At 36.5% G+C, this 17156-nt stretch overlaps 1 protein-coding gene across 3 annotated transcripts in view; it reads left to right on the top strand.

Annotated features, from left to right (window-relative positions):
* The window catches only part of FHL5 (four and a half LIM domains 5), a 42570-nt gene that overhangs the window by 10630 nt on the left and 14784 nt on the right, over window positions 1-17156 (top strand). For 2 of the 3 annotated variants that reach the window (XM_017681401.3, XM_017681400.3), the window contains exon 2: window positions 16388-16558. In XM_017681401.3, coding sequence (XP_017536890.3) covers window positions 16400-16558 — 159 coding nt within the window. In that variant the 5' untranslated portion in view covers window positions 16388-16399. Of the gene's footprint in view, window positions 1-13152; window positions 13252-16387; window positions 16559-17156 lie in introns of those variants that run through there. The other variant, XM_073220942.1, reaches the window with a different exon arrangement.

Raw genomic sequence — 17156 nt, 5'->3', positions numbered from 1 at the left:
TATAAAAATGTTAAAATCCATAACTTCACTCTAGAGCTTATGTGACATTTGAGCTTTTTTCTTCTAAACTTATGTTCTACTCTTTAAAAATACTGATGTTGTTGAGATTGCACTGATTATTCAATTCAAACTTCTTGTTTCACGTGAAGCAATCAGAAGCACTTTGCCATGTCATTAAATACTTCTCCAAACACCATGATAATGTCTAGTATCATTTTTAAAGTCATTTAGTAAATTTTATATACTATTCAACAGTATGTAGAAGTCCTTTCAAGTACTAGTGAAACTTAAGCTTACTTTAACAAACTCTTAACAAAATATAACTTAAAAAAAAACACCAAATATATTTGAAAGTTTAAGGGTCAGTAAAAGATTTATGTAAAGGGCCAGATAGTAAATATTTAAGGCTCCAAAATTACTCAACTCTGTTATAGTAGATCAAAATCAGCCACAGGTACATAAATGAAAGAGTATGGCTGTGTTCTTCCAATAAAACTTTATTTGTGGGCACTAAAATGTGAATTTCATACAATTTCACACAATGTCAAAAAAATTTTGTTCTTTTTTTGAATCATTCGAAAATGTGAAACCTATGCTTAGATGTCAGGTCCCATTAGCAGGCAGTGGTAGATTTGGGCCCTTGAGCTGTAGTCGGCAACCTCTGCTCTAACGCCTGGTTCCAAGAACTTCTCTGAACACATGCCTGTGAATATGTTTTTAAGAAGTAAACATCTTTCATTAGATGCTAAATAAATTGTTAAACTAAAAATCTTTCAAGAATCACTGTCATAGATACATGCATCAGTAGTAAAATATTAAATTTTAGCTATTTTACTATCAGTATTAATGTAATAAAATGCTGCATTTTAATTAACTGGGACTCCCGCAGTGCTGACATCTGACTTTTTTCTTCTTTCATGCATTCAACACATATTTGTGTGTTGGATCCCAGAGACGGGGGACAGCCCTGAATAAGGCAGCAGAGGTCTCTGCTTCCGTTTGTGTGACTCATTGGCAGGCCTTAAAAATGCACACATGGAGTGATGCTTTGGGTGAAAATGAAAATGACACAAAATTGCAAACACACTTTGTCAGCTAATCTTGTGAACATTCCATTTCCAAGGAAGTGATAACAGATTTTCCCTTTACTTTATACACAGAATTATTATAAACAACCTGAGATCAACACATTGCATTCCCAAAGCTGTCAATCCATGACCGCTGAGCGAAGGCTTCTGAGTACTTTGGTTTCAATCATTTTCCATTGATGGACGCTGAGGACCAACTTTGTCCAAGTCTCTAAAACTGAGAAAAGATAAAAATTAAAGCTGGTTTTAAGAATCATCACATTTAACTGTTTAAATGGTCATCCCCTCCATCACCAACCAATTTTAAACTGTCAAGAGCATAGCTTGTCATTATTGATTAATGTTAGTGTTATCACCAAGGTACAGGGTATGGTTCTCTCTGGTATCTTTTTAAATCCCTGGTAGGAAGAAGGTCATTTGGCTCATGCACAAATATCGGAAACATCACCCCATCCCACCTCTGACCCAAACAGCCCCTCCACAAACGCACACTCTGTAGCTCCACAAACACACACCTCACATACACACACACCACACATGCACATCACCACCTCATTTTCTAGGTGAGGATACAGAAAATAAAGCCAAATGTGTTTTCAGGCTTTTCTTCCTAACTCAGCAGTGAACTACTAATAACTATAATGAACAAACATGAACAGAAATGGGGTTGCCTTGGACGTTGGAGGCAAGATGTACTTGCTTTTGAGGATAATTGCTTCACTTTGTACAGTTAGTGGCAGCTTGGCCTTAGGCCTGGAATGAATGTCCCTGTTCATGCACGGGATACTATTACTGGTCAGCACTTAAAACCTGGAGTGCCAGATACAAACAAGGAGAGGGGTTTCATCTTTTCCTTTTTTTTTTTAAATCACAGCTGTAGCCACAGTTATTTCATACAAGTTTTTTGCCCACCTATCTATGAAAACAACAACAAATGGCTTCTATTAGGACCCTGGGAGAAATCTGAATATTGGTGGAAGCTTTTTCACTAACCACTTGGTCACATTAAAAAAAAAAAAAAAGCCAATTCACCTTCTGAACTTTAGTTTTTCTTACTTTCTTGATGAGAGGAACAAAAATTCCTCCCAGTTCCTTGTTTAATGGTTCTGAGAAAATGGGCTTGGATCTGAAGCATGTTTTCACAGGGAAGGAAAATACCCAAATGGTTCTTGTGGCACTAAGAGGTTTTATCTCTAAATATCTTACTGTATCCACAGGGCATTTCTTTTCCTAAATTTCACAATTCTCTTCTGGGCTTCCCCTTCCTTCCTTCCTCTTCGTCCTTATCTTTCCCTCCCTCTCCTTATCCTCTAATTTTTTACTGAACTATTGCACAAAAGACTGGTTGTGCAACTCATATATTAGAGAGTGGAAGTTAATTCTGCTTTTTTATGCAAGAAAACAAAGCCCCACAGAGAAAAACTGAGGATAAAAAATGGTTCAAAATTACTAAAATGGTGGTACATGTAAGATTCTTTAAATGGGTCACTCGACTTGCATTCAATTTTGGCTGATGTTAAAGAAAATCTCTCATTTCTATTTAACAACCTGGTCCTAAATAGGTCACGTATTACAAACTAGTACCCTAGTCTAAAAAGAAGCTTGTTGAAAGTCATAAAATAACAGATGTGGTAAAAAAAAAAAAGTGTGTGATATTAAAAAAATGTTCATGTTGATTAACAATACGTGGGTGCTTTGTATTAAGTAATTAGAAAATTTTATTTGGAAGATATGAATACCCTCTTCAGAATTTAGCTTCTGTACCTGTGAAGTGGGTTGAGACTTACCTGTCTCTTCCAGTTCTTATATTCCATGATCAAGAACAAGAGATTCAAGGAAAATAAGCCAGTCTTTTGATTCGTGTTAAGATTTCATTCAATTTTTAAAACAGGTCACTCATTGGTCCCAAATGCAAAAGGCACAGAAGCCTCTACAATAAGACAACCTGGTTGCTTTCCCTGTCTCTTCAACACACTTCTGCTTGTGGTTTCTTTAAGAGCGACTTGAGGTATTTTTAAATTAAATGTTGGTTGATGAGAAGCCAGTTTGGTTTTAATCAGTATCAAATGCCGTAGCACTCTTAGGATAACACATTATAGATATCCTTAAACTTCTATCACTTTCCATCCACAATTTCTTGAATTCCTGTATGTTTATATCTGTATAAGTCATAATCATTTTAAGGTATTTTGATATGTATTATATCATTTGCTCTAGGGCACCATTTACTGGATATCATTTACAATATTCCACTTGCAAGGCAGAATGTAAATGACATGTTCTTTTCTACCATACATGTATTAAGATGTTGCCAAATGTCTAATGGGAAGCTGGTGACTGAGTGGTTTCATAAAGTGTCACTGTGACCTGCTCCAATAAACCAAGAAGATGATCAACTGAGAGTTAAGAATTTGGTGATAGATCGGAACTTTTATGCACATGACAGAAGGCGCATATGCCTTATGACTAGCCCTTACTGGCAGGCTGCTGGGCTTCACAGAAGGGCCTGGGGTTGGGTCCTTTCCACATCTGTGAAGGGCCAGAGCACGTGCCTCCTATAAGAAGTCTAATCCTCCCCTCCCCAGCCCTCTACAGGCTCTGCAGGCTGCATAACCACCATTTCTGGAAACAGAATAGAAAGACTCAAAGAGACAGCAAATACCCACTGTGCTCTTACACCCCTCTGCAAAACTGCTGACAGACTTGCAGAGACAGGACCCTTGTTACCCTCTGATGTGACTTCCCATTCAAGGTAAAGTGTGTCTGGGGCCTCCTCCCCAGAAATCAGGCAAAGAGTGTGTGCAGAGTACTTCTAGGCACTAGGGAATCACAATGATGCCTCCCAACAGAAGATCCCAAGACCAGAGGTGCTACAGGTGATTCTCCTGGTCTTGAGCCATCATCACTTTCAATATAGTAGAAATCCTTCAAAAGGTGCCAGCAGTTTTATCCAAGACATTTTTAAAGGTCACCCAAGAAGTGCTGGAGTATAGAAATGAGTAAAAGACCACGGTTGCTCTCTGTGAGCTTATGTTATGCATTATAATGAATCCAACAGACCATCAAAACATTTGTAATGCAACAGAGACTATAAACACTATCTCAGAGAAACGCAAAGGGTTTTCATCAAACATACCATAATACAACTTCTGCATGTGCCCTCATATACCTCAAAATTCAAGAATGTCTACAGCTTTAAGTCAGAGGTGAACTAGGACTTGCTGACAGGTTCTCTCCTTACTTCAGAAGACCCAGATATGAGCTCTTCTTTCATCATTGTGCTTTTTGAATATGAAGATCATAAACCAGCAGAATGTATAATATGCATTAATGCCAGGATATATGAAAGCCAATATATTTTAAGGTTAGACTTGGCTTATTCTCAGGAAAGAATTATGCAGTTGATTGTGAAATCTTATGTATTGCCCTTAGTTGAATGGCTGAACGTTCTTCTTAACTAATTTGTTTAACAAGAGTTGTTATTTAGGAAAGTCATGGATTTTAAAAACTACTTTATATAGGCTCTCTTAGAAAAAGAAACTACATCTATCATTATATTTTGGCCACCTTTCAAATAAAGCACACGCTTTTTATTGGACAGTTTCTAATGCTATCTATATTTTATGATATTAGAAATTGTTGGTTTCTTATATTTAAACATATGTGTTTAGAAGAAAATCAGAGAGAGTCATTTTTGCTTGGTTCTTCTAAATTATGAGGAGCACATGCTTTTAGGTTTCCAAGATTACGTAGGGTCCGATGAATGGGCGCCCTGTAGAGACTGGGACACTCGCACAGTGCCTCTCAAATCCCCGGATCAATGGTCACTAACCTAACCTGCTCTCAAGCCATTGTTTCAGTTGAATACATTTTTCATCCTTTTAAGGTGAATTAATTGAGTAAGGATTGCATTCTGTCACCAAAAAGTACGGAAGGAAATTAGGGTTTACTTTTAAATATCCAGGAAACAAAAATACACATCTTGGCTTTACAGTGATAAATTCACAATCTTTAAGCACAGGATATTGAACTCAAAAGAGATTTCAAAATGAATTTCAAAAATGGGTGAAAGTAAGGTACAAAAGACATTGCATTTCCCGCTCTGATGAAACATATTCCTCTAGACCACAGCAAATTGTGCATGTGATCTTACACACTCAAATACCTGGCCCTGTGGGGGTTATTTGGCAGATTAGTATGTATTAGAGATGTAACTGAGGTTACGGATCCAGTCCTTCCTCAGCACACTTAGCTTTTAGAAATGGTGGCTCATGCTGCTTTGCTGAACAAGATTGCGTTCGTCACTAGATGCAATGGGAAGCAGGCACAAACTGTTTCAAATAGATAAATCAAAGAAACTCCCTCCCCACTGCTCAGGAAACAGCTGCCAGTGTTCAGATATGGCTGATAGTTAATGAGCAGGAGAAAGGTGATCTTCACATAGGAGGGAAGAACAACAAAACAGAATAAAACAAAAAATGGACACAGTAACTGTCCTTGAGGACTCACAGAGAGTACTTACTGGATTTTCCCAAAAACATAAAAGGGAGGCAGAGGATACTTTCTGTTGTTGATATTAGATCTTCAATGTCCTCAAAGGCTCCATCTGTAGGAAATGGGGTTGACATGGGGGATTCATATGCAAGAAACACCCTGCCCCACCATGTACTGACCTTATGCTAAATACTTTGAGACAAATTTTTTTTGTTCAGTCCAGCATATATATCCTTATATACAGTCCAGTCCTGACAAAAGCAGAACCTCAAGCAAGGTTGGGAAGCCCTCACTGAGGCAACCTAGGAACTGTATTTGCTCTTCCAGAACACTTTTTACAGAAATAATATCAAGTTTGCAGAGAGTAGAAGGGAAAGACTCGACTTATACCTACTGAAATGACTATGGTTGCTTTGGGATCAAAACTGTAGAGGCAAGCGTGATAGTGGATTTAAAAGCAGAAAATTGCCATTGAATAGAGAGAGACTGAGATAACCCATTTTTATCTTAAAAGGAAGCACTCTTTTTATCTTAAAAGTTTTCTTCCACCCCAGTGAGGAAAAAAATCAAGGATGGCATTAAACCTGCATTTTTCAGGAGTCTTACTTTTTTATTTTGTAAAGACTCTAACGTTTGACAAAATATGGTTGTATTGACACATGACGATGAACTACATTTTACCTGTAGTTCAGTTAAGAGATACTGTAATTACATGATTCCGAATGGCAGTACTCCAATAAAATCATACAAAGCATTTCTTTTTTGTTAGTATCTACAGAACAAATTAACCGAATGGAAAGGTCTAGTCAGCAGTTCTGTTTCATGGGAGAGTAGTCAGTCAACTCTCAGGAGAATTCATATTCGACCTCTCCACACAAGACATTCAGCTTCCAGCAAACTGGGCTTGCAGATATATCCCTAGAGACTAATATCAAACATTCCACCACAATTCTATGAGGCCTGTTTTAGGTTATTTTTGATTGATGGCCTGAAGTTATGGCCTGAGTTATTTTTAAGATTGTTTGCTGAGTTTTTATAAAGCAGTGCTTGAGTGGGGAAGAAAATAGCCTCTTCCTTCAAAATGGGAACAAGAGTTATAATTGCACAGTTTCCATCAAGTCAAGTAGACCTACAACCGACTTACCCATGCTCTTCCCATTCTTGCAGCTCACCTGAACCTTGAGTGGGATCACAGAGCTGATACAGTTCTCATCTTATAGTTTAGGCAAATAATGGCCAGAAAGATTCAGTGGTTTCCATAGCAGTGGATAAGTTGCATACTAGTGCTAAAGCAGCCAACACAACAATCTACAACTTCCAATTTCAACCCCTATACTGTCCTGTCTGTTATGTCTTGGTTGCAAGTAAAACAGATAAGGAACAACACACAGGTCTGCTCAACTCCACCCTCAGAACCAAGAAAAGAAATGAAAGAAAAACCTAAAAGTACAACTTCTTATTGGTTATTCTAACCCCTTCACACTTCTTAAATATGTGAATTTAAACGTTCTACTTGCTCCATCTGTTGTCTTTCAGACAGACTGGAGGCTTTTTCTTCACATATCTCATTTAACTCCCCAAATTTTGTCAGATTCAGTCACTCAATCAAACAAGACTTCAGTCAAACAACAGTTCAGCTGCGCCATAGATCTCAGAAGGGAAAGACCTTGCAATCTTCGTAAAGTCATGGTTTGTCTCAAGATGTAATGTGCACAGACCCAGAAAGGCTGGTGTAGCTTCCAGAAGAGGACTGAAGTAGCTAATCAAGCAGTTCAAAAACTGTTCATGGAAGCTTACTGGTGCCTTTCGTTCAGATAAAAACCCTTTAATAGCCCCTTAACCCATTTTTTCTTTGATATCCTCCCCCACTGGTATTCTAAGAGCACTCCAGGTATCTTCTTCAACTGCCTTTACAGAAAAATGAAAGAATTCTCTTTTCCATGGACAGACCCCTAAGCTTTATTCTCTGTCTTTTGACATACTTGCCATGGATATAATAGATACAAATTAATTCACTGCTCAATGAACATAGAGCATACAAATGCTCAACTTTCATCCACGAGCCTTTATCCTCTATTCTGTTGCGAGAATCTCTTTGCATATATGTTTTCATTAGTACTAGTCTTGGACTCCATGCCTGTAGAGAACAGGAAGTGTTCCTCTCATCCATTTCTTCAGTTGTAAAACATGTTCTGAGGTCCTGCTCTGCTGGGACTGAGGTACACAGATGAAGCAAGCAACACCCTGACTCTCAAGAAGCTAACAAGTAAAAGAGGCACCCACAGGACAAAAGACCAGTTGTACAATGTGGCAAAAGAAAAATAGACATGATGTATGAACTAATGAATGAACTATTCTTCCTGAGAGACAGTATAAAGCTACCAAAAGAAGGACTTTTGATGGACCTTGATCAGTGAGGAGAATCATCAGGTGGACATGGTCAGTGGGTGACAAGGTGGAGGGCATTAGAGATAAAAGAGAAGTCACCCATAAAGGGCTCAAAGGCATAGAAGGACATAATATTTTTGAAGAATAGAGAGTCACCGGAAATGCCTAAGCATGGATGGTGTGTGTGTGTGTATGTTGGACAATGCAGGGTTGGAAAAGGGCAGGAGAGAGACTGGAGAAAATAGACAAGGTATTAAAGGGTCTCTATGCTAAGTAATGGAGTTTAGACTTGATTTTACATTTAAAGAAGAGCTGTTGGAGATGTTTCTTTCACTGGGAAGAGAGATGATCAGATAAGTCTGACAAAGATTTTTCTTGAGCATTGTGGAGGAGGTTCTGAAACTCCTTGGGGAAATCAACTTCTCATTAGAGAACAAAAGTCATGTAGTAGAAATGCACTTGGTTCTTTAATAATATCTTTAGCTTAATGCAAGCCAGTAGGGTCCATTAGAAACATGTGAGAACCTAAACTAAGATTTAAAGACTGCTTCTGTGGAATCAATAAAATCTGGTACCCAACAAACATGTGTAGGTTGTGCAGGCAGGGAGGGAGAAGAGGAGAATAATTGGAACAGTTGCCTTTGGAGACTAGGGGGATTGCATAACGATGCACTGTTCATTGTTTCTATAACTACTTAACAAGCATAGAGAAAGATACCTTGCTTAAGGAGGCTTACAAATGCTCTTGACTGTCATCAGAGCAGCAGTGCAAACTAAAATCCTAAATGGGAAAATAGCCACAGGTAAATTCACTAAAGTACAGTTTGAATTAAGATTCTTCAGTTTCTGTTTCTGCCCAAGTGTGGTGTATCAATCACACAATTTTCGTATTTTATATGATCATTATACAAGAGCATTTTAATATTCCTTACACCATTTAGATTTAAGTTCTTTCAAGTTCTTGCCTAAAGAAAAGACCTGAATGGGCAATTGAAGTAGGCATGCAGCACTCCCAAACCAGCACAAATGTATTTATACAGGTTGAATGAAGCTACTTTGAACAAGATGAAAATTAAGGCAGAAAGCCTAGCAAACTCTGACTTAAAGAACAGTGCACTTTTACATATGGGCAAAAGTAGTGGTTATGGCGTTATTTGCATCTACATTTCATATATTCATATATTCAAAAATGGTTAAAGGAGAGGTAGTACCTTCACAACAGGGACTCTCCAAGTCTATGCACATAATATAACTTTCCACTTATTTATTTGGGCATTCTTTATGTTCCTTCAAAGTGTTCTATATAGCAGTTTCACGCATTCTTATTAGATTTATTACAAGGTATTTTAAGGTTGATGAATGGTATCATAAATTACATATTTTTTAATTTCCTTTTTTTGTTACTGTTATATAAGGTTACAGTGAAATATATAATATTTTTATATATAGACATTTTATCTAGGAACTTTGATAACTCACTTACAAATCCTAATAATTTATTATAGAACCAGTTGGGTTTTCTCCACTCAATATCAGTCATCGGCAAATAACGATAGTTTATATGTTTCCCTTCAGTTCTTATACTTTTCTTTTTCTCATTTTAGTGCAGTCTATGATTTCTAGTTTATAACCAAATAAAAGTGGTGACAATCATGTATATTCTTCTCCTGTTTCTGATCTCAGAGTAAAAGGTATCAGTGTTCACCATTAAATATAATGTTTGCTCTATTTTACATTAAACATAAAAACATTCTTTTATTCTTAGTTTGCTAAGTTTTTAATCATGAATTGAAATCAAATTTCATCAAATGCCTTTTCCACAACCTCTTAATGGCTTTCTCTTTTATTTGGTAAATGTGGTGAAATACAGTGATTGTCTATTTAATTTTAAACTAAAATTGCATTCCTGGGGTAAACTCAACTTATCATGATATTATTAACCTTTTATATATCATTGAATTCAATTAGTTACTACTTGGGGTAAGATTTTTGCATTTACTGCAAAACTTGTTTTTTATTATGAGTATGATCAGCCTATAAATTTTTTCCCTTAATGTTTTCAGATTTTGGTACAAAGTTTTAATGGGTTAAAAAACATCATATTTCCTATGTATAATACTTGGCATAGTTTGCTAAAATTGATGTTACTCCTTAAGGCTTGGAAAATTCACTGGTGAAGTGAGTTGGGCTTGCCTTTTACTTTGTACATAGGCTTGTAATTACAAATTCAGTTCCTCTAGTAGTTTTTCACTAGTTCAAATTTTATATTCCTGGTGCCAGTTTTAATGTTTTATTTACATTAGGAGTTTCTCATTTTATCTAAATTTTCTAATTCTTTAGCTTAAGTCGATATCTATTTAGATTCATCTACATATTTATGATTTTTGTTGTTTTTCACTCCTTCCTTCTCTGATTTTCAATCTGAGATCAATGTCCTTTTGCCTGAAGATCATTTCTTTGGTATTTATCCAAATATGGTATGTCTTTGATATATTCAGTTTCTGATGTGTGAAAATCTCTTTTTTTTACCTTCATTATCACAAGATATTTTATCTGAGTATAGACTTCCAGTTGGCACCTAATTTCTTTTAGCAATTTTACCTTATCTTTTCAATATCCGGTCTCCATATTTTTTGCATTGGGTAGCAGGTAATTTCTCAATTTGTTGTTACATTGAAAGTAATATTTTTACCGTATATTCTAGATGTGATTTGTCTTTGATTTTCAGTAGTTCGACCCAGAACTGCCTAGGTGTGTGTTTATCATCTGGTTGGGTACATAGTTTTTGCATTTTTCTTTTTTAAATTGGTATCATGATGTATTTTATCAGTTTTAGAAGACTGGTCAGTATTTCTTCAACAAGAATTCTCCTTCACATTCCCTCTAAAACACACAAAATAACACTTTTTACATATGAAGAAAAATAATATTTGTTGACTAAATAAAATACTGAAAAATAAACTTCTGATTGATTTCCCTGTCTGTGGGATAGCAACCTTCCAGTCCCTTCTGTTGCTATTTCTAAATTCATTTTCATAAATCTCAGCTCAAAATATTTCATTTTTTAATTCTCAGTCATCAGTGGTTACATCACTTCTACAGAAAAAAATAGGTCAGCTCTAGCTGCAAACTTAAGCCACTGAAGATCTTGCCCGGTCTACTTTGTACATAGGCTTGTAATTACAAGTTTCCAAACTTGTCCTCCAATATTTACCTTCTTGTGCCCTGCAAGCCACTTTGATTAAATCACTTGCTGTTTTCCATGCATGTCTCATGCATCCAAGCATAAATAGATATCTTTCCTGATTTTGTTGTTCTATCTTAATTGCCCTTCCCCACATCTTCAGGAAAGGGGAGATTTATATAGGCTAAAAATCTAGGCTTCAGTTTCTGACAGGTGTAAGTTTGAATCCTAGATCCAGAATTTTTATCAGTCAAGTGATGTTGGCCTCTCTAAGCTTTGGTTTCTTCATCATGGAGATAATATCATTCATGAGGATAATAATAATAGACCCCCTCCTACAGGGTCGTTGCAAGGATTTAAAGAGAAAAACAAAATGAAGTGGTTAACACAGTACCTGGAACTCTGGAAACACACAGGGGTATCAGGTATTATTGTCAGTACTTTTAATATGACTCCAAGAGTGGTAGAAACTGTTCTTTGTCCACCTCGACATTCACTGTGCTCTGTAACCCAGAGGCCAGAAACCTGATGCTGGCACCAATACCACTTCCACAGCTGTCTCCCACAGCCAGGACCTGATTCCAGGCATTTTGAAATCACAGAAAGCATTCACATCTCGACGCCCCAGCCTGGCAGCATGAACAGCGGCAGGAACATGTCTTCCATGTCGCTTCTCTCTTGCATTTTACACACGTGTCTTCAGTTAGCAGAGCCAGGTGTGCATCCCAGACACTAGCTGTAAGATGGACCAGGGCATGTTGTCAGCTGCCTGCAGCCAGGAGTCAGAGCCGAGGCTCGGAGAAGCACCGGATACTATGCGCCACATGATCCATTCAAGCACCACTTGTTTGAATCAAACATCAGTTGTTCCTGAATTTTTCCTAGTTAAAAGTAATTGTCTGTCCTCCTCTAAACTGGTAGTTTTGAAACCTCAGGACATGAGAATCACCTGGGAGCTAAAAAAACACCTATTTTCATTCTCCAAAGAGAATACTTAATCAATTTCTCTAGAAATTGATTAAATTGGTTTGGGGTAGGAGTACACTTAAGAAATTTCTAAAATTTTAGTATGCAGGCCATGTTTAGAACCACTCTTCTAAATTTTTATGATCTTTCATTGCTCCTTCTCACATCCTAACTTGTATTTAGTTATTTATAAAACATCTTCATTCTTCCTACTAGATTTTAATTTCTCTGAGGATAGAATTTGACTCTAATCTATTTTTATGTTTTTATGTCGCAACTTATAGAGGATTACTTCACAAATAAAAATACTGATGATGTTTATCAAATGCATGAATAAATGAGTGATATGTGATGTCTTGCAAAGAAAAGAGTTTTAAAGATATCAGGCATAGCATCAAGCTATGTCCTGCCTGACATTCTCTCAAGTACACTTCTTATGAATCTATTCTACTCAGCATAGTTTTACATAGAAGTGGGTATATTGTTCACAGCTTTAGCAGTCTAATCAATAATTCACCAGATGATGTAACTTGACATGAAATTATTCTTTGTTTAAAAAAATAACATTAAGAAACAGCACTGTCAACTATGGAAAGTTTTGTCAATGAACTCACATCCTTTTAAGTAGAAATCTAAAATCTAAAGGAAGGAACAAGAAAAAGAAAGCCAAGTCCATTCATAATATTGGATTTCTGAGCTATGTATTTATTTCCATAGATTTGTTGATATATCAATGTACCTCTACATCAATCTCCTAAAATCACGGTATGCAATGTTAGAAGTTCTGTGTTTCAACTGTAATATAATTGCAGAAGGACTTTGGATGAAGCTTGACAAGAAGTTTTAGTTGATACTGATATAGCATTTCTGAGCTCCTACCCAGAAAAGTTCAGTCGTTATCCAATTAGGCTCTGTTTTAAGATTTCTTATGACTCATAATTGTAAAACAGCTTTGATTAGGGATTTTAAGTCTTTAAAAGCAAAATTTCCCTAATATCTTTGTCAAATTTACCCTCAGATTGGGGCTCCTGAGATAAGAATGACATAGTCCGTCCTCATCCTCTTTGCTACGACTTTCCCTGTTAGAGAATGATTAAAAACCAGCCATGTGGTCTAACCTTCTGGATACAGGTATTCCCCAAGTCCTTAAAAATATTAGTGTTAGGGATAAAGAAGAAAAAGTATAGAATGATGTTTAGGAAAAGATAAGTTGATAAAAAGTGATCTGATTGGAAAAATTCACTCCCTTGCCTCTTTTGGCTGCCCACTCCATTTAGAACTGCTTGTATTAAAAGGTCAAATGCCTTCAGAAAGATTTAGTTTTGAGGTCTTCCTTTATCCTGAATGCACCCAGGGGAAAGTCAGTTCCTACGACTCACCATTCCCAGCTTAAGGTGAGACCCTGTGCTGTTTTCTCATATGTGTTTCCCGCATCCATTCCCTCAAGATCATGAGTCCACTCTCATGCTGATTTTTTTTTTCAATAAATACATTGGAAAAAATTTTGGGAGATTTGCAACGATTTGAAAGAACTCACAGATGAACGGTGGAGCCTAGAAATATCAGAAAAATTAACCAGAAGTTAGGTATGTCATACTAGTCTGTTTCATCATTTACTAACATAAAATCAATTGTAGGCTATTAGTAGTTAAGTTTGGGGGGAGTCAAAACTTACATGAGGATTTTGGACTACATGGGAGCCAGCAGCCTTACCACATTGTTCAATGGTCAGATGTACATGGTCGTAACTCTTTATTTAAAAAACTCTATTTGGATGTATTCATCTAATGCATCATATCTAATGTAGATATAATGTATCACATGTAAATGATACATGTGATATATTATGGGGACTGAAAATGTAGGACTGAATTTCTCAGTGTATTTTCCCCCACCAAGCGTAAGAGAGTGAACATTCAGTTGACTCAAATTATATTCACCATCACCAAGGTTAGAGCTGAGCTAAGAGAATTCAGACTTCTTGAGGGCAGGGAGTTAAAAATTACTAAGTATATATTCAACACACATTGACCTGGACAAAATGCCTACAACCACTGTGCAGTTCTATAAAGTGCAAAAGCACAAGGCTTTGAAATACCGAACTGACTGTCCTCACCCTATCCAACTCCCTGATGTTGTCTTTAAAAAACACACAGAGTAAAAAGTAACTTCCTCCTTTTAAAAAAGTGAAGAAAATATAGTCAGTGTTGTGAAGAATTTTCTACAGAGCAAGATCTATTACATGGTTGTACTTAGACAACTGTACTTATATTTAGACAATTATTTCTATTTATTGACATATATTTGGATATCAACACTTACACACTTGCAAAATAAATATTTATTTGGACATTTAGGTTTCAGATATTTAGAGTTCTGACCTGATCACCAAATAAAGTAGTACAAGTCTTACAATGTTGTGTTTAAGGTGTTGTTTAAACCCTTGAAATATTACCAACTCTGTAATCCCTTTTATTGTTTCTTCATTTTGTAATATACTAATAATTTCACAAAATGGATGTACCCTGGGAATTCCCAAGTCCTGAGGGGCCATTCTTCATAGTGCTTTTATACACATCTGAAACTAAATAAATATGAATAATGAAATGGTATCTTTCATATTAAATGATGTCAGTTAAAGATATATACCTTATTTCACTATTAAGAGATAAACATCTGATCATTGCAAATGTGAATAAAACTTGAGTTTCTAAATCTTTCAAGTGAATCAGATCTATTTTCCTCCTGCTTCCAAGCCCTCAGTAACCCTTTAAGTGTGTTTGTATTCACTAGGAAGGAACATTTCTGTGGAACTAATCAAACAGGGAATTCAATGTTCCTTGTAGATAATTTTGGCATGTTCCATTGGGAACTTTCTGGTCTGAATTTTGATCTTTCCTGGGAAAAGACCCACATATTCTGAATCCTTTCTCTGTTTTCTCTGTTAGTGAAGAACAACATATCAAAAGTGTTGTGCACAGAATTAATGACAATGTGTATTCAGGAAGACCCTCTGCCGGAAACGTCATTGAAATAAAAAAAGGCAAAATACAATTCAAATATAGTAAATAAACCTCACATCTTAAAATGTTGTTTAAAAAAATCACAATGATTGATTTTCTGATTTGTTTAATTTTAAAAACTAATTTCTGAAGTGAAGAAATAGGGAATATTCAAACCTCCTAATATATCCCAGTAAATCCTGAGATGAAAAATCTCATTTCCCAAGAAAACCAGTAGTACTGCCTTTGGTGACAATGAAAACCTCATGTTCAATGCCTACCTAAACCTTTTGAAATCCATGTTTTGTTCTTTAATGGTTTTCCTAAATTTAAAAAATAACTAGAATTCTTATCCTGGCCTTGGCTTCATTTCATATCAGTTTTTCCTCTGTAAGCTGCTGCTGCTATTACTTATTCTGTATACATGTTAGTTTAGCCCTAAAGCCTGAAGCCTTTTGCTTTTTTCTACCACTGATGGTCTCAACAGCACTTCTACAGCACTTATGGGCAATTGCTCAACAGCAGGCACAAAAACCTAGCACTTGGACTGAATCCTACCTACTGAATTTTATTTGGCTGGCTTAGTGAGGGACATGTACATGCAGATGTCGAGGAGACAGTGATGAACAGGCTAAAGCTAGAGATTTGGAGTCAGCAGCATATCTGGGGGGGGTTGGAGCCACATGTCGGGAGGATGTGCCAAGAGGAAACATACAGTACAGGAGTAGCTTAGGATGAATGCACAGAACTCTCCTCAGGTACCCAATAAAGATTTGAGAAAGAAAAGAATGGCCTAGAAAATAGAAATACAGTTGGTTATTAATTTCTATCTCAGTTAGAGCAAAAAAGACTGCTGTTATTTTCACGGAACTCTGCCTCCAGAACTCTCCAGCAAGATAATATGTTAGTGAAAGCTCTGTCAACAGTCCATATTGAGATCCTTGAGGTGAAACCACCCTATTTCAACACATATCACATTCCCATTGAATTCCACAGTAGTGAATGATGAATAGAAGATGTTTTTCACAACGTGGCTGCTGGCTTGGTGCATTTTGCCAGCAAAACACACAGGAGCTGCCAAGATGGGAGAGTAGCCTTTCCTAAATCGCTCCAAGTGTCACCATGACTACAGCATATTTTCCTAAATTGGTGCCTTTTCACTTAAGAAAATATAAATTCACTCAAATGCTTGACTCATATTGAGGCCTCATAATTTACCTTACAAAAAAGGCTTTAATATACATGAATTATTTTCTTATTCACAGCATTGAATCGAAATGACAACGGCTCAATTTGATTGTCAATATTGCACAGCATCACTTCTTGGGAAGAAGTACGTAGTAAAGGATGACAGTCCATACTGTGTTTCGTGTTATGATCGTATCTTTTCTCACCGTTGTGAGGAGTGCAAAGAACCCATTGAGTCAGATTCCAAGGTAGGTAGCACGTCACACAATTATTGCATGTGAACAGCAGACAAATGCTTTGGAAGGCTTCTTTTCCTTTGGTGTTGACTGTTAGTACTCTGATGCTCTGCTACTTACTGGGTATAAGGACCCTCAGAGTGACTTTTAACCAACTTCCAGGACTAGGCTTAGCACTACGGAATATAAGATATACAATCCTCACGGTGTTCTGAGATGGTTTAGGATGCTAAAGACTGAAGAGTTATTTTTTATTTGCTCAAAGTTACACAACTAAAATGTTGAGTTATTTCTGGAATGACAAGAGTATAAATTAATAAATACATATGATAATTGGAGGTGTAAAAATTCAAAAATCTTCTTCTGACTTCAAAGCATCCCCACTAAACTCACGGGGCCCGGATACCTCGCACCCCGACAGCCCTTTCCCTCCCCCAGTGCGCATTACTGTATTTTTCCCTTTTTATCCTCTTCCTCCTTTTCCTTTTGCCTTTGTTTTACTAAAATGGCACTGAGATTTTGTTAAATCTCCAACAGTAATAGCATATTACAACCTAAAAATAAAAATGGTTTCATGAAAATCCTGTCTTATAGTTTATAAAAGGTAGAG

The sequence above is a fragment of the Manis javanica genome, chromosome 13, assembly GCF_040802235.1.
Source record: "Manis javanica isolate MJ-LG chromosome 13, MJ_LKY, whole genome shotgun sequence".
NCBI lineage: Eukaryota > Metazoa > Chordata > Mammalia > Pholidota > Manidae > Manis > Manis javanica.
Note: the sequence above shows the minus strand (reverse complement) of the source record. Positions and strands in the feature narration are given on the sequence as shown.